Genomic DNA, 20,887 nt, shown 5'->3' with positions numbered 1-20,887 from the left:
ACCAGAAGTGGGAGAGAAAAGAAGTCAAACTGAGCTTAACAGGGTCTTGCCATGTGCCCTACCCCTAACTGGTACCTATTACGAGGGCTGACCAGCCCTGAGGATTCCTGGACGTCTGCAACCTCGAAGGGAATAGTTGGGGTAGCAGAATCAGAGTCCTAATGTGTCTTGTGTCACAAGACGGAGGCTGGGCAACCTTTCTACCAAAGCTTCAAAGTACAGGGTGGGGGAAGGTTGTTCCTGCAAATCCAGACCTAGCCTTTTGCCCCCATATGCTGCACAGTGGGGTGGGGGACAAAAGAGGAAATGGAGGCAGCAAGCTGGCCGGTGAGAAGTCTAACCCCTCTGACACCCTCCTCCACCATTACCCGCCATTAACTGTCTTCTTTCTGACCTCTGAAGTTCTGTTCTTTCTGTCCCTGACAAAAATAGCCTCTACACAGCTAGAGAACAGCCAGGAGGTATAACTGTCCTACTAGATATCAGGAATTAATGAGAAAATATAGTTATTAAGATTGTACTGCAGCGGTACAAGTATAGAGAAAGCAACCAAGGGACTAGGACAGAGAGTCCAGAATCTGTTCCACAGGTATGTGCATTTTTAGTATATGACAAAAGTGATATAGGAGATCAGTAGGGAAAAAAGGGTAGCCTATAAGGAAAAAGATGAAAGTGGATCCCTACCTACTTCACATTGTATATGAAAATCAATTTCAAAGAACACATAATAAAGCTACCTGCTTGCTATGTTGAGCACAGTGTTATGTAAGTGGGTGGAGGTGATGACTGTTCTGTAAGGCATGTAGGGAAACGTTAAAGGATGCATGTACCTAAGATGTTTGTAAGAGGGCTTAAAAAAGAGGAAATCAATTTCAGACAGATGAAGAATTTCGCTGTCAAAAATAAAGATTGTTAATTTTGTCATCTACTAAATGTCTATATGTACGTGAATCTATATTTGGATTTTTCCTTTTTCTTGCCTCAGTTTGTCAGTCTGTCTATCCATGTGTCAACATTTTACTGTGTAAATTGGAAAAAAAAATTGTAATATGTTTGCTGGCAGAGGCTTTAGATTGCCTGCAGGCTGGCCACTCCCTCCCCAACAGTCCCCCAATACCCCCCCACCAGCTTTTCTTTTTCAGGGTTTTCCTGGTTTTATTCTTGCATATTCGCTTTCCCATATTAACTTTATTAATAACCTGTCAAGCTAAAGATAAAAACTTATAGGTATATTTTTGGGGATCACATTAAATTCATAAATAAAGGACTAAGAAGGGAGCTGACATCTTTATGATGTTAGTTCATCCTATCCAAGCACAAGGACTGTCTTCCCATTTGTTAAGTCTACCTTTGTATTTATCTTTGTATCTGTATTTAAAATGTTTCCTTATTTATTGCACTTATTTGTTGACCCAGCTTTTTGTCTTTTTTTCCTGTAATAATAAATGGGACTTTTTCTTCCATTAAATTACTATCTTGTTATTTGTGTATGTGAAAACTACTGATTTCTGTGTTTATTTTGTATTCTATATTACTGAATTTTTTTTATTATTTGAATTAGCTTTACTATTGGTTTTGTAAGGGGATTTCCTGGTACACTTTCATATTATTTATAAATAGAAATATTTTATGTCCTCTTTACCATCCTTACTTCTATAATTGCTTTTCCTAGACTAATTGTGTTAGTCTAATACCTCGTAGTACAATGTTGGAAAAGAATGGAGAAACTGGGCATTTTGCCTTATTCCTGGTCATAGTGGAAATGCTTTTAATATTATCCTATGGACTTGATGATAACTTTAGGATTGAGGTATACAGATTTCATCATGTTAAAGAGGTATCAGTTGATTTTTAAATGATTTTTTATCAGACTGGGTATTGAATTTTTTCAAAGACTTTAAATATGGGAAAGTGCATAATTTTCTCTTTAGATCTAATAATACATTGTATCATATTAGTAAATTACTTATAATGAACCATCCTTGCATCCCCAGAAGAAAACTCACTTAGTTGGTTATTAATGCAGTTTTGAAGTCACTTGCCTATATTTTATTTAGGATTTTTGCATTGCTATTCATGGATGAAATTGTCTATGTTTTCCTGCTATCAATGTTATAATTATTTTAGAAAAATAACGTGGAGGTTTCTCTTCATTTTATGTTCCCTAGAACAATTTATATGACATTGGGATTAACTGGTCTCCAACAATTTGGTAGACTTCCCCTGTGAAATGATCTGAGCCTGATGCTTTTTTATGGGGTAGCTCCTTAATAACTTACTCTACTAATTTTTTGTAAATTGATCTGTTAAGTTCAAATTTTGGTTAACTTTGCTTCTCACGGAAATTTTCCATTTTACCTAGGTTTTAAATTTTATCCATGTATTCCTTTTTTATATTTTGACTTTTGGAGTCATGCTAATGTTTTACAGTTAAAAATATAAAATTAAATCAGCATCAGAGGGACAAAACTAAAATTTCATAGAAAGAGAAAAAACTATATTTGAAATAAAATGAATACTGAATCAGAAATAAAATGAACTAACCCAAGTAATTTTTTAATATAGTACTTTGACTGCCCTCATCGAAAGACATAAAAAAAGGCAAACAAACCTCAAAGTCTATGTTAGTAGACTTGTTTTTCACATGGTGTGGTTCAGATTCCAAAAATACTTTCTATATATTGTAGAATTGAGCGAATAAATAAATATATTGTGTTGCAGGTTAGGATTGTTGCTGTTAGAGAAGAGAAACATAAATATAGAATGTAGGAAGGCTAGGAGGAAACCTATGATGTGTTAGATTAGAATCAGAGGTATTAGCATAAATATATATATATATATATATATATATATATGAACTTCCCTAGTTCTGCACAGTGAGAGGTCCTAGAAGAAACAGGGACATTCTAGCAGTGATGAGTATATCTAGCTCTCAGATCTTCACTTTTATCCTAGGTCTGGGGAATGGGGAAGAACAAGGTATTCCTGGAGGTGATGTCAGCAAAAATGTCAGAGTCTATAAAAATTCTCTCCTCTATAAAAGCAACGAGAATACTGGCAAAATTTATCAAAATCAACTTTGTCAGAACTCTAGAAATTGATCAAAAGGTTACAATTCAGAAAGCATTTATTTTTTAAAAATAGTTGAATATCAGTAGGAACAGCAAATTTTGTTGTATTTGAGCGTACCCTGTTCCCATTCCCTTCTCCCCACCTCCACAACAGCCTATAAAATCAACAGTCTTGCAATTTTTATGAAAACCAGCAGCCTAGCAACCACTGGAGGAGGTAGAACAGGGTTAAAGTTCCTCAGAAGCACCATTCCTATGGTATTATCATTATTTGACCTTTCTGATATTTTTCTAGAAAGTTCCATCATGAGACTTTTGCCTTTTTGACCTGTCTCAGAGTCCACCCAGTATGAACAGCTTTCTTTGGGGATGCTTTCCAAAACTATTCAGCAGCAATTGTTTAACATAGAATTTATTTGAGCCAGCAACTACAGATAGGACAAAAAAAACAAACAAATAAAAACCAAGGTAAACAAAAAAATTAACAGGAAAAGTTGGGTAACAAGATTTCCACAGAAGGCTTTGTAAAGTTCTGAAATATTTCTAGGAATCTAGAAAGCCACAACTATGCATAAGGTTGTGTGCATGCCAGGATCTCTGACTGAACTTGAGGCTCTGCACAAGCAGGAAGTGAGGACTAAAGCAAAGTTGTAAACAGCCTGCCTAAGCATTGAAGGCATGCGCCAGCATGTACACAGAGCCCATCAGCAAAGGTTGGGGGACTTACTTGTTACAGGCATTTTAACAAATATCTGTCCAATGTTAGCTGACCACTAACTCAGGGAGCAGAGATTTCAGTGGCCATATATGACAATTATTTACAGATTCCGGAAAGTCACTAAAAAAAGAAAAACAAAGTGCAACAAAAACAAACGCCAAGGAGTGGGAAGCATCTGATATCTAGAGTTGCCTATTATATTAAACAGTTCAGTTTCCAACAAAAATCTATGAGATATGTAACGATGAAACAGTTCCCAAATACAGAAACATAAAGCAGTCAATAGACATTGCCCCTAAGGAAGCACAGATTTTGGAATTAATAGACTATAAGTGAGAATTTAGAGAATTTTCAAAGATCTAAAGCAAACCTTGTCTGAAGAACTAAGTGAAGGTATGTGAATAACGTTCTAACAAATAGAGACTATCAATAATGAGATAGAAATTATAAAAATCAGAAATTTTGGAATAGAAAAACACTAACTAAAATGGAAAATTCACTAGAAAGGCTCAACAGTACATCTGAGCTGGCAGAGGATGAATCAGCAATCTTGAAGAGAGTTCAACTGAGATTATCCAATCTGAGCAACAGAAAGGGAGAAAAAAAGAACAGAGCCTTAGAGACCTGTGGAAGATCACCAAGCATATCAACATACACATAATCAGAGTCCCAAATGGAGAGAGGAGAGAAAAAGGTGCAAGAGAGAACAGGAGGAAATTTGGGGAATTCACAAATATGTGGAAAGTAAAGCAACATGCTTCTAATTCCTAATGGCTCAAAGAAGATATTAGCAGGGAAATCAGAAGATACTTTGAGATGAATGAAAATGAAAACACAACATGCCAAAACTTAAGAGATGCCGAAAAAATGCTGCTTAAAGGGAAATTCATAGTTGTAAATCTGTATGTTTAGATATATAAAATCAATAATCAATTTTCAATCTTGAGAAACTAGAAAAAGAAGAGCAAAGTCCAAGAGCAAGAAGAATGAAAGAAGTAAAGATTAAAGTGGGAAAAGGGGAAATAGAGAATAGAAAACTAATAAAGAAAAGCAAACTAAAAGTTGGTGGGGACTCCCTGGTGGAGCAAGGGGTTAAATCTCAGCACTATGAAGCTATCAGCAGCCACTGCAGCACCATTTTGATCCCTGGCCAGGGAGCTAACCCACATGGCACAGCAGACCTCTCTTGTCTTGCCTGCTGCTCCCCTCAGCAGTGTATTTCAGTAGATCCGCCTGCTCTGCTCCCCACTCTATCTCTGGTGAATCCTCTCACCCTCTGCACCTCTGGCCTCTACCCCAGTTCTTCTATGTAAAAATAAATAAAATCTTTAAAAAGTACAAAAATTGGTAGCTTGAAGATAAATAAAATTGACAAGCCTTTAGACTAAGAAAAAAGAGAGTAAATTAATTATAAAATCAAGAATAAAAGAAAGGATGTAACTAATAATCTTACAGAAATAGAAAGGACTATAAAAGAGTATTTATAAACAACTATATGTCAAGAAATTAGAAAAACCTAGATGAAACTGACAAATTCCTAGAAATAGAGAAATTACCAAAACTGACTCAAGAAGAAATGGAAAATTGGAACAAACCTATAATAAATGAAGAGATTGAATAAGTAATAAAAAGCACTTTCTGCAAAGAAATGCCCAGGATTGTGTGTCTTCACCAGTGAATTTTATCAAACATTTAAAATGAATTAACACCAATCCTTCACAAACTCTTACAAAAGATAGAAGAGGAAGGAATACTGTCCAATTCATTCTATGAGTTTAGTATTGCTCTGATACCAAAACCAGACAAAGCATGCTGTCTTATGACTACAGATACCATGATTCTCAACAAAATATTAGCAGATGGAAAGATTCTGTCTCATGACCAAATGGGGTTCATCTCGGGAATGCAAGTGAGTTTCAACTGGCATGAAAATCAATTAATGCAATTTCCTTTCTCCACAAAATAAAGGACAAAACCCACACAATTATGTCAGTAAACATAAAAAGCATTTAACAAAGGCCAACATCCTTTCATAATAAAAACACTAAACAAAGTAGGAATAGAAGGAAACTTCATCAACACTTAGATATCAGTTAATATATGCCAGATGCACTGTTCAAACCATTTTACATTCATTAAATAATTTAAATCTCACACCAACTCTGTGAAACAGGAACTACCGTTAGTCACATTCTGCAGATGGGTAAATTGCAGTACAGAGGATTTAGGTAATGGTCCCTATATTAAAAAGCTAACAAGTTATGGAGTTATGATTCCCATACAGAAATTCCAGCTACAGAGTCCATGCTCTTAGCTAGCCAACTGTACTGTCTCTCAAAGAGTGTGGAATAATAATAATGATAAATTGGATTCCAAAAAACAAATTTTTTGACCTTTATCTGTAAAAAAACTTATAATACCATGAACTTCTATCGGTTAACATGATATATAATACTGGTAAGAATTTTCAGCATTAGTAGCAACGTTTACTTAACCAAGTTGATAATGTTGGGTCAATGTTAGTATTTAATTGCAATTAAATTCATAAAACTGGTGATGACATTATATATATAAGTAAACATAATTTGTATCATTTGTAAAATTTAGTAAAATTTGATGGCACTAGTAACAGTGGTTCAGTTTCTACTTGAAATTGTGGCACTCATAATTTATACTCATAATCATTAACTTTTATACTAATATTATTTATAAATTTATTGGAATATTAACCATGTTAATAATGATTTCTATGAGTAACTATGATATAATTCAAAACACAGGGTTCATAATTTATATTAGCAACCTTAATTTGTAACAATGGTAATAATTTACAATAATATTTTATAATATTTGTACTAAAGTTTAATTTCTTTTAGTAATATAACTTAATTTACCACGTACATACTAATCACTTATATTGATAATCTTAATTTGTAACATGGATAATAAATTGTAATATTAGTCATAACATTTGACATTAGTAATGATAATATAATTTCTATTATTTAGTACACTATAATTCAAAACAGACACTTGTATTGAGGCATAATTTGTAATACTGGCAGTAATTTGTAATAATAGTTGTAATCCTCAATGATACTAGTAATGATTATCCAATTTCCATTAGGAGTTAACATTTAATTCATAACACTGGTACTCATAATTTACATCAGTAATAATAATTTTTAATAGGGATAATTTGTAATATTGGTGATATTATTTTATGATAAAAGTAACCAATAATCTAGTTATTTGTAAACAATTCAATTTATAACACTGTTACTGATAATATTTATTGTTAATCTTGATTTGAAACATAGGTAATATTTCTACCAGGAAGAATATTTCATTATGTTGGTACCAATGACTTGATTTCCACATGCAATAGAATGTGATGTTTATTTACATTAGAAATCACTTTTTAATACTGGTGAGAAGAGGTACTATAAGTAACAGGATCAATTACTTAAATCACACTTGTAACCACACAGGTAAATTCATGGCACTAATAAGCCCTCACAGGACCAGCTTCACCCTCCACCAGCATGTGGCCGTGGTGACCGACCGCCCATGGCAATATTACTGCAATGGGCGTGATGTCTTTCCCTCCTCCCCACTCTACTTTCCCCAGACTCACCATCTCTTTGTGATTGGGGTAGAAGGTCTGGTCGATTAGAGGAAATTCCTCTGTCCCCAGTTTCTTGTGCAGTCGAACCATCTGGGCAAACTATGAGAGGCAGTAGACACAGGTCAGCAAGTCCTTCACCTGGAGGGAGTCTACAAACTGGGACTCCAAGCTGCAAACTTCCTCCGTTCCCCCAAATCAGAGTGATTTCCAAATCCCACATCAGTACAGGAACTCTTCCCTTTGCCAGCAGCGCGCTCCCTGTCACTTACCACCCAGGGCTTGTCACAGAAGTTGTAGACAGAATGCAAAGAGTTAACGCTGGGGATTCCCGCGTACTGCAGCCCGATCACTAAACTGCGGTAGTCCCCATTGCGCGCCATGCTGAAGGCGTGCTGGCGGATCAGCACAAAGTCCGGCTTCAGAGACCTGGGGTGGCAGGAGCAAGAGTGTTGAGGGTTCCTCACCCCCCAGAACTCCCCACCATCCTTAGAACAAAGTCCGAGTTTTTAAATCTCAGCAGCTCCTAGACATTGTAAGGCGATTGTCCACCTGCTTGCACCTGCACAGGCTATTCCCAGCGTGCCTATCCTCTCTATTCTTTCCCCATGTGGTACCCCCTTAAACCTTTCCTACGTTCATTCTCTTTTCCTCGCTAAGGTCACCTTGCAGCTCACCGGCTCAACTCTCACAGTTCCCTGGTCACAATCTCTCAGACGACCAGCTGTCCTCAAAGCATGCTGCCCAGAGGAAATTCTAAGCTCAGGACCTGGACAGGGGCTGCTCCCTCTGCCTGAAACACTTCCCGCCTAGATACTGCACGGATCACTCCTTCACCTCCTTTAGATTTCTCTCCCAGTGCCTCACACTGCCAGAGTCCCCTCTCCGGATTGCAGGCAAGGCCACCATCCAACAGTCCCTACATCACTTTGCTGTTATGTATTTTTTCTTAGCACGTTTACATTTCTTATTTGTTTATTGTGTGTGTCCCACGGCAAGTAGAATTAAAGATTCATGACAGTAGAGGGTTTGTTGGGGTTTTTTGTTGTTCTTATTTTTGATCTTTTTTGTTCACTACCAGGTTCAGGACATACATTAACTAAATATGTAATAAGATATTTAGTACAGTGCCGAAAGCAGTACCTGACATGCAACAGATGATCAGCAAATGTGATGAATAACTGAAAAGTTTGGCTTGTGGTCAGCTGGGATCCTGGGCTCCAGGAATTCTCAGAAGAGAAACAACTTCCCCACATTCTGTGCTTAAGTTCTTTTTTTTTTTAAGTTGAAATATATTTGATATATAACATCAACATGCTGATTTGATACATCTATAAATTGGAGTACCCCCGTTGTAAAGCTAGTTAGCACCTCTATCGTGTCACCTAATCTTTTTTTGTGGTGGGAATAATTAAAATCCAGTTTCTTAGCTGTTAAATAGTTTCTTAGCAAGTTTGATGATTCTAATAGAAGGTTGTCTATATTCACTACACTGTGCATTAGATCTCCAGGACTTTTTTATCTACCAGTCATAAGTTTATACCCTTAAGTGTTTCTCCTGTTCTGCCACCCCTCGGTCCTGGTAACCACCAATTTACTCCTGTAAGTGTGGCTTTTTTAGAGTCTTCCCTAACACGATATCATCATAAAGCAGGTCCTCGAATAACATCTCCTTCTACACCACTGAAATTATAATGATGAGAAAAAAACAAATCCAGGCGGTGGTGAAACATTATTCAAGGGCCTGCTTTCATCATGTGTAGTTTCACTTAAAGTTGACGTTTCCAAGAATCTATGAACCACCCCAGTGAGGACTTACTGTATTTGTCTTTGTTTGATTGATATCTCACTTAGCATAATGTCCTCAAGGTCCAACTATGTTGTGGCAAATGGCAGGCTTTCCTCCCCTCTCCTGGGTGAATAATATTCCACTGTCTTGATGCCTCTCCCATAACACCACGTTGCCTTTTTATACTCACCGCACGACCTTCACGCCATTCCGGAGAACTTCCATGTCCACAGAGAATCCCCCATTGGCGTGAGCCACAAGGTTGAGATCAGAGAATTCAGCCTGGGAAGGACACAAAAAGGTGATTGTTCACATCACATAAAAAAACGACCACTCAGCTTGCAGTCCGGACAGTTGACCCCCCCAGGCCTACTTGCCCCAACTAACCTGTTCTACTTTAATGTCAATTTCTCCATGGATCTTTTTCCCTTTGAAGTGTTTCGCCCTGGAGAAGAAAAGCAGTGCACATCCATCAGTGCTCATATCTCAGGGAAACAAAACCCAGGCCAGTCCTTCCACCCCTTTGCCACCTAGAGAAACCATAAAGCACTTATAATTGTTGAAATACTTTGAAAAACTCATTCGTGTTTGTGAACAATCAAGTCGCTTCAATCCTCATGGGGACGCAGGCATGTCAAAGGCCACCGCAGCTGTTAAATAAGCCCTTACGTCGTCGGAGAGCAGGCGTTTCCTGAGTATAGCTTTCGTGTCACCCTGCTATTGTAGATGTTTTTGAAAAACTTTGCAAAATGAGGAGTGCTCTGTGAACTGCAGCATACTTTCCCGCTGCATGGGGGTTTGTAAATGGCAAAGAACTTCAGGGAATGTGTGCATAGGAAGAGTTCTGGGCCTGGCTCCCTGCCCACATCTGCGCCGCCTGAAGCGCCTCTGCCCTGGCCCTTGCCGGGGAAGAGCACGTTCGCCTCTCGTGGCTGTGTGCCGTGAAGGACGCAGCGGTCGTGGGTGGGCAGCTGTATCAGAAAAGGACGAGCAGATTGATGGGTGCCGGCCGGCTGTGGTTCTGAAGAAGGCAGAGCTGGCAATGGGGGAGGGGAGGAACGCCGTTGAGGGTGAGAGGGAGCTGGGAGAGGGAAGAGCTGGGAGAGGGAAGAGCGGTCCAAGCAGCAGCGGCAGGCGAGTCACAAACTGCTCTGTCACTGTCCCTGAGCCCATCCCCAGCTGGGCTCAGTTTCCTGTGGCCTCATCCCCCAGGCCCAGAGTCCTACCTGACAGACTCCTCCACACACAGGAGTCCACCCCCAATCAGGTTTCTCCTGGAAGGGGGAGGAGGGGAGGCCCCACTTCTGGGGCCACCTACACGCACACAATCAGGGTCTCTGCCATGCCCAGAAGGCGTCAAGCACGGCTATTTCCCTCTCTCCATGTCTCCCTCCCTCCTTTCTCCTTCTCTCTCAATCTCTCTCTCTCTCTCTCTCTCTCTCTCTCTCTCTCTCTCTCTCTCTCTCTCTCTCCCCTCTACACATACAGACACACACCACTGCAGCTGACACTCTCCTCACAAGGGCTGGAGAGAATTTGCCTCATACCCGCACATTTTTCACGCATAAAATGATGAGTGTAGAGTATATCACTATTTTACAAGCCTTTTGGGACCATGGATGTAGTGGATACTATGGTGCTGTGCTCAGATGGCCCCTTGAAGGCCAGTGCACCCTGACTATCAGCTGCCAACAATTCACAGCTGTGTCCTACTGGGAAGTGTCTTCCGTCACGGGAATTGCCTTGGCCAAGGTTAAACCTACTTCAAGCAGCCCATGATCTATATTTGGTCTATGTGTGGGTACAAAAGTCAGCCTCTTTGCCTCAGTATGGGCTGACTCTGAAGGACCTCCCCAGCCCCAGAGCTCCCCCTAGGATCAGCTGAGGCCTGTGACGCAAGCACTTTGTGGACCAGCTTCTCTCTCTGCCTGACCCTGCCTTCCTTACAGGTGTCTAACACAAAGGCACTCTCCGATAAGCCCCCCTCATGCAAATCTCTGCCTCAAATCTGTTTCCAGACAATAGTGGTCTAGAGAAGTCAGAATACAAAGAAGACTCTAACGCAGTTCTGGAGCTGGGTCACCCAGCAACCAGCAGGAAATGAGGAGACATCATTGGTGGGGGGGGGGGAGGTGGTGGTGGGGGCACAGCAGAGAGACTACGACATGCTGTAGCAGCACAGAGCACTCTGCAGCAGGTCTGGGCTGTGGTGCAAGAGAGATGCCACTGGGGCCTTGTGATCTGGCTGATCCCGTGATACTGGAGGTGTTGGTAGTGGGAAAAGATGCAGCGTGGAGCTTATTCTCTGGAGTGGGAGAACTATGGTGCCAGCCCCTGGGGTTTTGGAGCAGCAGTGACTTACTGATGGTGGACTCTAGTGACATACTGGTGGAAGGGGATGTGCCAGCTGGTGACATATCCCTGGTATTTGAGAGTTGTGAGGGAAAGGGTAACCAGACTTAATTGACTATTCACTAAGTATCACTGATTAGCAAGACCTGACACCCTCAACGTGGATAATCACTGATTCAAGGCAAAATGTAAAAGACAGAAGACTTCCCTGGCTCTGTTTCGGGAAACTCCAATGTTCTGCAACCAGAGGGCAGACAGAGGAGAGGGCTAAGCTTAGGACTTAATTATAAGCATAAGCAAGCTTCTGAGGAGGCTGAATTCTCAGCTCGGTCATTTCCCATGCTAGACTCAAGACTCTAATAAGACAAGAGTGCGACCCTGAGATTGGGATGGGAATATCTGGGGAGATACATGCAACAGCTTAAACTTACAGATTCACCTGAATCCACTAGGCCTGCAAAAGTAGCCCACTCCTCCTTGCCAGACTATAGACCTCTCTGCTTGAAGATAATGCAGAGACCTCAGATGAAGCAGGTGACTTAGAAGACAATGCTTGCCCCTTTCAGAACCCAGCCCCTCTTCCCTCTCAGCAACCAGATCAACAACCAGAGTCAAATCCTAGCACAACCAACTTGAGGTGTTTGAAGCTTGCCTAAGGAAGGAGAGGGATGACACGCAGAAGCAGCTAAATTATCTGGCTAATACAGAGGAAAGTACTCATGGGACTGGATCCTGAGGACAATGGGTCAAGGGGGCAGAGTATGAAGTTGGAGCACTCTCCTAGGAACTTAAAACTCTGGCACGGACCCTAGATGCTGCTGCTGACACACTTCTAGATGATTTATGGAAGCTTGGGGAAACAATAGCCCACAATAAGTGAAGCAGCAATGCCAGGACACCCATGGCCAGCTGTGGAGCAAAGGTTCAAAGGGCTGAGAGAAGCGAACACATTACACTGGATACTTTACTCCCTGGAAAACCCACCAGCTGACTATGTTCTGTGGGAGGGCCCAGAGCAGATTCCCAGCTTGCAAAATCAATAAGGAATATGCACCAGCCATGTTGAGAAGTACAACAGAGGTAAGGTAATACACGAAACCCTGGCTCAGGTCCCACTCATAGTGGGTCTGCAGATTCACCCAGTGGTCATGTCTCCAGTTCACAAACATGTAATTGGAATGGACAGATCTGTAGTTGTCAGAACCCCTCCATGGGTTTCTTGGCCTGTGGGGTAAGAAATGTTGTACTAGGCAAGTCCAAATAGATGCTTCTGAAACCACACTTCTGTCCCCTGATCAAAATAGTGCTGCATCTATCCTATGGGTATTGGAGGAAATTAGTGCCACTCTGACAGATTTCAAGGATAGAGGGGTCCCATCTTATCTCCACTGAATGAACTAGCTCAGCCCTTGAAGAGGCTGGATGTGTCCTGGAGAATGTTTGTAGACTGCTGCAAGCTCAACGGACTGTAGCTAGTGCTGGACAAGCTGCATTATTTATTGAAAGACCTCAGGTATGGCAGGTGGCTGCTGATTTAGTGAATGAGTTCTTTTCGATTCTGCTCAGAAAAGATCAGAAACCGTTCACACTCGTGGGACTGACAATATTTGTTGATGGGTTTCCCATAGGCCTAAGCTAGCTCTTCACCCTGTGTTGTAACACAGTCCAAAAGGGGCTGGACCATCCGGATGCTCCAAGGGGCCTTACACTGGACGATTGTATCAGTTGCAACCTGCTGGCTGGCCTGATGAGCAGGAGATGGCAAGCACATTGTTTTGATAAGACATGAGCATTCCAGAGGGTGGGAGATAAACACTGCAAAGTCTCAAGAGCTTGCCACATGACTCGAATTTTTAGGGATCTGTCCAGGGCATATCCAGGCAAAGCCAGAACAGCTGGTCCAAAGAATAAAACAAAACATGGCACCTTGTGCCACCCACCATGAAGAAAGCAACACAACACCTGGTAGGTCTCCTTAGATTCTGGAAACAACATATTCTATACCTGGAAAATATTGCTCTGATGTGTATTTCAGGTGACATATAGGCGGCCATACCTGAGTGGGTGACAGAGCAGAAAGGGGCACTGCAGCAGGTTCAGGCTGTGGTATAAACAGTCCTGCTACATAGGCACAGATCCTGTGATCCTGGGGGGTGTCAGTAGTGGGAAAAGATGTAGTGTGGGTCTCTCTCCTTGCTCTGGGTTCTGGAACAAGGTCATGCCATCTGCAGCAGAGAATTGCATGCCTTTTGAGAAACAAATCCCGGTGCAGTCCTGGGTCCTGATAGAAACAGAATGTTTGACAATGAGGTGCCAAGTGACCATGCATCCAGAAGAGTCTGTTACAAGCTGGGTCCTACCAGGCCTACCAAGTAAGAAAGTCAGATGGGTCCAGCAGCCAAGAGGGAGCCCAGGCAGAACCACGCAAGCTGCCTGAACAGGGAACCCAGGTGCCTTGTCACCTACACTGTTGCTTTAGTGCCTCCCTCACTTCACTGAGTGGAATTCTTACAACCAGTAGATGAAGGAAGAAAAAGCCTAAGCATGGTTCACAAATGGCTTGACTTGGCATGTGGGTGGAAGCCAAAAATGGACAGCGACTACATTCAAGCCCCTCTTGGAGAGGCCTTGCAGGACAGCAGCAGAGCTCTTGATTGGCAGAGCTTTGGGCTGTGTGCCTGCTCCTCCACTTTGTGTGGAAAGAGAAATGGGGCCTCCCTGGTGGCCTAGGGGTTAAGTCTGAGAACCAGCACCACAAAGGTCCACCGGGACAACCTGAGTTCGATCTCCAGCCAGGGAGCTACCCACATGGTGCAGCAGACCTCTCCTGCCTCACCTGCTGCTCCCCTCAAGAGTGTGTTTCAGTAGATCTGCCTGTTCTGGTCCCCACTCTGTGTCTGGAGAATCCTCTCACCCCCCCCCCAACACCTGTAGCCTGTACCCCAGTTCTTCTATGCAAAGATAAATAAGTCAAATCTTACAAAAAGAATGTGAAATGGCCCAAGATTGGAATATATATTCCCCCATGAGCAGTGATGAATGGCTTGGCTGATTGGCCAAAGTCCTGGAAGGAAAAAACATTGGAAAATCAAGACAAAGAAGTCTGGGACACAGAACTGTGAGTTGGCATACGGGAGAGGGCAAAAAGTGAGCAGTGAAGATCTATGTATTGTGTGTTAACCCCTGCTGGGCAGCATCTATCATGGAAGTGGCACTAAGCAACAGGTAGACAGAATGAGTCAGCCGGATGATGTCAGCCAACCTTTCGAATTAACCACCACAGTGCTAGCATACGGGCACATGAATGATGTGGCAAAAGTAGAACTCAAGTCTATATATGGCCCCTAAGAAGTATTGTTGCATGTCCAACCTGCCAGCAACAGAGAGAGCAACACTGAGGTGTCAGTAGTGGGAAGTCAGCAGTCAGTTACTGACACGGCACCACCCCTCAAGGAAACCTACCAGCCACTTTGTGGTAGCTGACTATATTGGTCACCTTCCACCCTGGAGAGAGTAATGATTCATTCTGACTGGAATATTCTATATATGGGTTTGCCTTTCATGACTGCAAAGCCTTAGCCAGCATCACTGTTGAAGGGCTCACACAATGTTTAATCCACCAGTATGGGATCCCACATAACATTGCACCAAACCAGAGAATGCTTTACAGTAAAGGAGGTACAAAAGTGCACCCCTGATGTTGGAATCATGTGATGATCTCATCCACCACCCAGAAGCTGCTGGCCTGATAGAGTGATGGAACAACTTGTTGCAGCCACAGCTAAGATCCCAGCTTGGAGAGGATACAGTGCAAAAATGGGGCATCGTCCTCCCAAACATAGTATATACCCTAAATCAATGACCATTGTTTATACTGTGTCCCTAAAAGGTAGAATACATGGGCCTGTACATTCAGAGGTGAAAGTAGGAGTGGCCCCACTAACCATCAAACCAGTCATCAAATTTTGGAATGTGTGTTTCCTGTTTCATTAGGACTCTGCAAGGTTAGATGTCCTGGTTCTCCAAGGGGGAACCCTGTCACCAGGGGACACAGCAAGGATCCCAGTATATTCTAAGTTATGACTGTCATCTGGACACTTCAGGCTTCACATTCTAATGGACGTGAAAAATCACTGTCTTGGCAGGGGTGCATGACCTTGAGCTTCAGAAGGAGGTGGGGCTGCTGCTGCTGCACAGTGGACAGGGAGGGATAAGTTTGGCATCTGTTGATGCTCTTTGCTCAACTTCGATGGCACATGCACAAGTACCACAGCCGCAGTCTGAGAAGGCCATGGGTCGTCTAAGGGCTAGGGGCTCAGGGGTCACTCAAGGATGAGGGAAGGGGCCATTCACCAGGTAAGCCACTGAGACCCAGAGAGGTGCTAGCTGAGGGTAAAGAATCTAGAACACATAGTAGAGGAAGGAGACAATAAATAGCACTTACGGCCTTGACATCAACCGAGGCCGTGGACGTTGGTGTGCGCTTTCAGGTTACTCCCTGAAAACAAAACCAACTAGAACTCTGGACATGCTGTTCCCAGTTGGGGCAAACACTCTAAGAAACAAGTGAATCTGAGCAGTACAAGGGGCGGATGGTATGCTCCATCCGGATCCTTACCACTGCCCTTCGAGCCTTCACAGCTCCCCCTTAGCTCCTGGGAGTATCTGTCCTGAGGGCTCGCAGCGCTGTTCCTGACTGGGCACTGCCCTCCGCAGCAGATGTTTGTCTTTCCTAAGATGATACCTCCTCCCAGGGGGCAGTCTGACGTCAATGACTAAGCAAGAATCCAAAATCCTGGCCCCCCCACCAAACTCAAGTGTAACAACTCTGAAGGGTCATCCCAGCTCCAGGGCCCCCAGAAGCCTGGCAGCAGCCTCTGTTGTGGCTGTATCATAGCTCAACCTTTCCTTCTGCCAAATTCTGCTTCCCCCACTCCTCCCCCGCAACAGGTGTTGTTCCCAAGAACTCTCCCCAACAAATCTGCACATAAATCTCAAAGTCTCAGGGTCTGCTTCCAAGGAAGTCTAAGAAAAGAAGCCACAATAAGAAATATATTTTATATAACCCACTACATAGCTATTTACATAATAACCCACCCTATATATGTAATATATATTATATAAGACACATATACCGAAAATGCAGGATCCTTATACAATATATAACATATTATATATCACATGTTATGTGTAGATGCATGTAGAATGCATACAAATATACATATTTAACTGGAATGAAAGTTTCAGTAAATAATTACTCTTACTATGTGCAATGGAATACAATATTTCCTATTCTTTTTTATTCTATTTTATGAAGAAAAACATACACATGCATATATCTCATAGGCTATAAATCTATTATCTAACAGATGCACCACACATGTTATATGATGTACAGTCTTGATTATCTCTCTCATTGGAGTAACAGTTTCGCTAAATAAGCCTTCTAGTCACTATGTGCAATATTTTCTGGAATCTTCTATTTTCACATATCTTAGTTCGTGAAACAATGAAATGCTGATCACAAGTCATTAGGGGACCCACAGTCTGCAAAGCATTGGGTTAGATTATCTGTAAAGAGGTGAGATGAACCTCCACTCAGAATGTATAACTTTAAACCACGGAGGACTTGCTGCCCAGGAGAGAATGAGAGTGGTGAGGGAGGCAGACTGTCCTGAGGTGTGCAATTGATTACAGATTTTGCACAACAACCCCTTTATTCCAGGCTGAACCCCCTAAAGCCTGTGTGTTGCTGGATGCCTGTGAACTGGGGATGTAGAGGCCTCTGTCCCCTGGTGGCCATAGGTGCTCTCCCTTCGCCCATCACACCCCGCCTACAGTGGACACTAAATAAATGTTTGTGACATCGACTAGAAGAAACCTTTTGAGGAACAGTTGGACAAAAGGGGGCTTGTGGGATGCAGAAGGGGAGGGGAAGAACCTTTCACTGAATCAGCAGGTAGGTGTTCATGCTTGCTTGCCCAACATATTACAAGAAAAAAGGGTAAACTCTGGTGTTGTGATTATGGAAAAGGGGAGGTCCTTGTCGGTATGCGGTAGATAACTAATGTGCTTGGTGGAATGACGGGAAAAGCAGCAAAGACTCTACCTGGAGGGGTGGAGTAGAGAAGGGAAGTCTAAAGTAAAGTGCTTACCAATATACAGCAGGGGTCTCATTAAGGTTTGTTGACTTCAATGGAGCAAATTTAGCCAGAAAGATAACTCCCGAGCGAGTGGATCTTATGAAGGAACCACAGCGTGTGTTCAATAAATGCTTCATGGATTGATGAAGGAAAGATTGATGTAGTTGTCTGAACAGAATGCACTAAGAAATTAATAAGTGCTTTTTGGATTGAGGGAAAAAAGGGTTGTTGGGAAGATGGCAAATAAATGGGGGCAGAATACTTGGCCAGAAGACAGTAGGTGCACATCATGAGCTTTCAGAATCGTGTGGTGTGACAGGCAGGAAGGGGGTTGTTCAAGGGGGAATTAGGCTACAACAGGGAAAGGAGAAGAGACACCTAGCATGGGATTCTTGGCAGTATACAGTAAGTGCTCATTAGATAGTTGTGGATTCGAATGTAGGAAAAGGTATACCAGAAGAGAATCCAGTTGGCAGTTGGGATTATAAGGGAGGGAAAGCAAAGGAACGGAAGGGTTAGAAGTAGGGGAATTACAGCGGGGCTTAACAAACGCTGGCACAGAGTGTGCAATAACTCTGTGTAAAATGAATAAATGGCTCCAAATAAGAGAAAGGCTGATGGTTTAGGGCTCCTGGGTATAGGGGTGAGCTAACCAGTAAAGAACTGGTACCCAGTAAATTCAGGATGAAGTACACCCCTCAAGAGAGCTCTTGAGACAGGTGACACTCAATAAACTCAAACCGGGAAGAAGGACGTTGAGAATGGCTATTACAGAGTAGGTGCTCGGTCACTGTTTATTGGCTTAAATAGAAGGAAGGCCCTTTGGGATGTGGACTTAAGAGTGGGAGAGGACATTGTAGGGACACTAGAGGGAGTGGAAAAGAGGTAGCCCTTAGAAGTTGGGCTCTGGATTTACCATAGGAAAAGACCCTGGGGAGAGAAAGGCCTTATGGTTGATGCAGGTTCTCCTATGGCTGATGAAGGGGAGCACCTACATACAGCAGGTGCTGCACACATGCTCACTGGATCCACTGGAATAAAAGGATATTGCAGGTGTGTGTGTGTGTGTGTGTGTGTGTGTGTGTGTGTGTGTGTGTGTGTGAATATAGAGCACACAGAAGGTATTCCAAAAATGTTCACAGGAGCCACTGGAGGACAAGGTCTTTGGGGGAAAGTGATTACAATTGAGTACCCGGCTGCTAATGAATAAATGTTCACTAGACTCATTAAAAGAGGAGGGGGTCAGGGGTGGGGGCTAGAGATGGGCTGCAACCACTGGATCCGCTGGAAAAAGGGGAATAGGGACACCAGAGCTTGATCTATGTAAGCTTGATTGTCTATCCGTGGGAGGAAAGACCTGTGCAGAAGGCACAGAATCAGGCACACAACAGGTGCTTCACAAATGCTTCTAAGGAGTAATTAAAAAGAAATGGTCTTTGGAAGGAGATTGAAGTGGTGTACACAGCAAGTGCTAGGTATCTGGTCACTGTATTCATTGGAGGTAAAGGCCTTTATGGAGAAGACGTAAGGTTGTGTCATGCAGAAGGTGCTCAATTCATGCAGACTGAAGATGAAAGAGCACTGGGGAAAGGGTTAAATGACTGGGGTAAAAGCAGGCACTCAATAAATGCTTGCTGAATACACTGAAGGAAAGTGCCTTTAGAGGTTTACACAGCAGGCGGTTGATTAATGCTAGGTGGGTCTACCAAAGGAACAGTCTTTGAAGGAGTAGCTTGAGAACAGATGATAAAGGAGACATTCAATAAATGCTTTCTAGATCCACTGTAGGAAAAGGATTTGGGGGAGTGAGTCTGAAGATGAGTCACACACATAAGGTTCAAAAATGCTCATGGAAGTCATTTGCGGAAAATGGTATATTTGAGAAAGGGGTTTGAGGATGGGGCATACATCAGTCACTTAATGTGTCCTACCTCCTTTGGAGAAACAGGCCCTTGGAGAGGGGGCGCATAGAAGGTATTCAATAAAGGATCACAGGCTCCATTAAGAGCAATGCTTTTGGTGAGATGCTGGGGTGGGATACACAGCAGGCACTCAATCAATGTTTACTGAATAGTTTAAAAGGTCTTTCTGGAGAGGGTTGGGGTGGGGCACACAGCACACCCTGGATACATGCTCACAAGATCTATTTGGGAGAAGGCCTTAGGGCAAGGGTTAAGGAGAACAAGACACACATCAAGCTCTTAATGAATGTTCACAAAATTCATGTACGCCAAAGGCCTTGGGGAAGGGCTCTGTGATGAGGCACACTGCAGGTACTTGATAAATGCTTACAAGATCCATTAGAGGACAAGGTCCTTGGGGCGAGGGCGGGGGAGGGGGGTTGAGGCAGGGCACATAAGGCTCTGAAATGCTCACAGACATTTGAAGCAAAGGTTTTGGGAAGGAGGTAAACAGCAGGCGCCCGATAACTGCTCCCAGTACCGATAGAGAAAGCGGGGTTAAGGTGTGGAATGGGGGCAAGGGCGGAGTACGCAGAAAGCACCCAGGAAAATAATTTAAAGGGAAAGGGTATATATGGGCAGGGGGGCCAGCTGCCGGGAGCACGGGGAGACGTCCATGGCGGTGGCTTACCAGTCGGTGTGGGGCTCGTCGATGACCAGCAGCACCCTGGCGGCGGCGCCCCCGCGGCCTGCGCCCCAGAGCCGCCGCCCACCTGCTCGCTGAAGGTGGCGGCCGCGGCCGCTGTGGTCTGCTTAACCGCGTTGGACAGCGACGAGAAGAAGCCACCGCCCCCCGACGACCCGGGGCTTGGGGCAGCCGGAGAAGCCACCGGGGCGGCCCCGGAGGCCCTCTCGGCAGAGGCGGTCGCGGGACTGGGTGTGGCTCCGGGGCTGGGGGCAGAAGGCGGCGGCGGGGGCGGCTGCGGGCGCTGCAGGTCTGTCATGTACCCATTTGGCAGATTGGCCATGAAGTTGCTGTCCGACAGGCGGCGCCGCAGGTAGTTCATGGCTGCGGCGCGGGGCAGGGGGTCCTAGGAGCAGTCTGATCAGGAGCCGCGGGGGCGGACCGCGCGGGACCCGGGAGCACAGCTGCACTCTCAGGCACGACGCGACTCTTCGGCTGCCCGCTGCAGACTGAGGCAGCGCTGAGTCGCCGCCGCCGCAGCGCGGATGGTCGCGCCCGTACCCCCTATCTGGCGCTCGGCGTGGTGCAGTCCGTCTGGGCCGG

The 20,887-nt window shown here is 43.6% G+C and overlaps 1 protein-coding gene across 1 annotated transcript in view; it reads right to left on the bottom strand.

Moving 5' to 3' along the window:
* SYN1 (synapsin I) overlaps positions 1 to 20,666 on the bottom strand; it is a 43,783-nt gene extending 23,117 nt beyond the window's left edge. Inside the window, 6 exon segments of the mRNA XM_037512453.2 lie at positions 7,427 to 7,516; positions 7,687 to 7,843; positions 9,394 to 9,485; positions 9,591 to 9,648; positions 20,291 to 20,357; positions 20,360 to 20,666. Coding sequence (XP_037368350.1) covers positions 7,427 to 7,516; positions 7,687 to 7,843; positions 9,394 to 9,485; positions 9,591 to 9,648; positions 20,291 to 20,357; positions 20,360 to 20,666 — 771 coding nt within the window.
* Positions 20,667 to 20,887: the final 221 nt, after the last annotated feature.

The sequence above is a fragment of the Talpa occidentalis genome, unplaced genomic scaffold (genome assembly GCF_014898055.3).
Source record: "Talpa occidentalis isolate TD23 unplaced genomic scaffold, MPIMG_talOcc4v2.1 talOcc4.15, whole genome shotgun sequence".
Taxonomy (NCBI): Eukaryota; Metazoa; Chordata; class Mammalia; order Eulipotyphla; family Talpidae; genus Talpa; species Talpa occidentalis.
The sequence above is the reverse complement of the archived record's forward strand: the minus strand, read 5'-3'. Positions and strand labels throughout refer to the sequence as shown.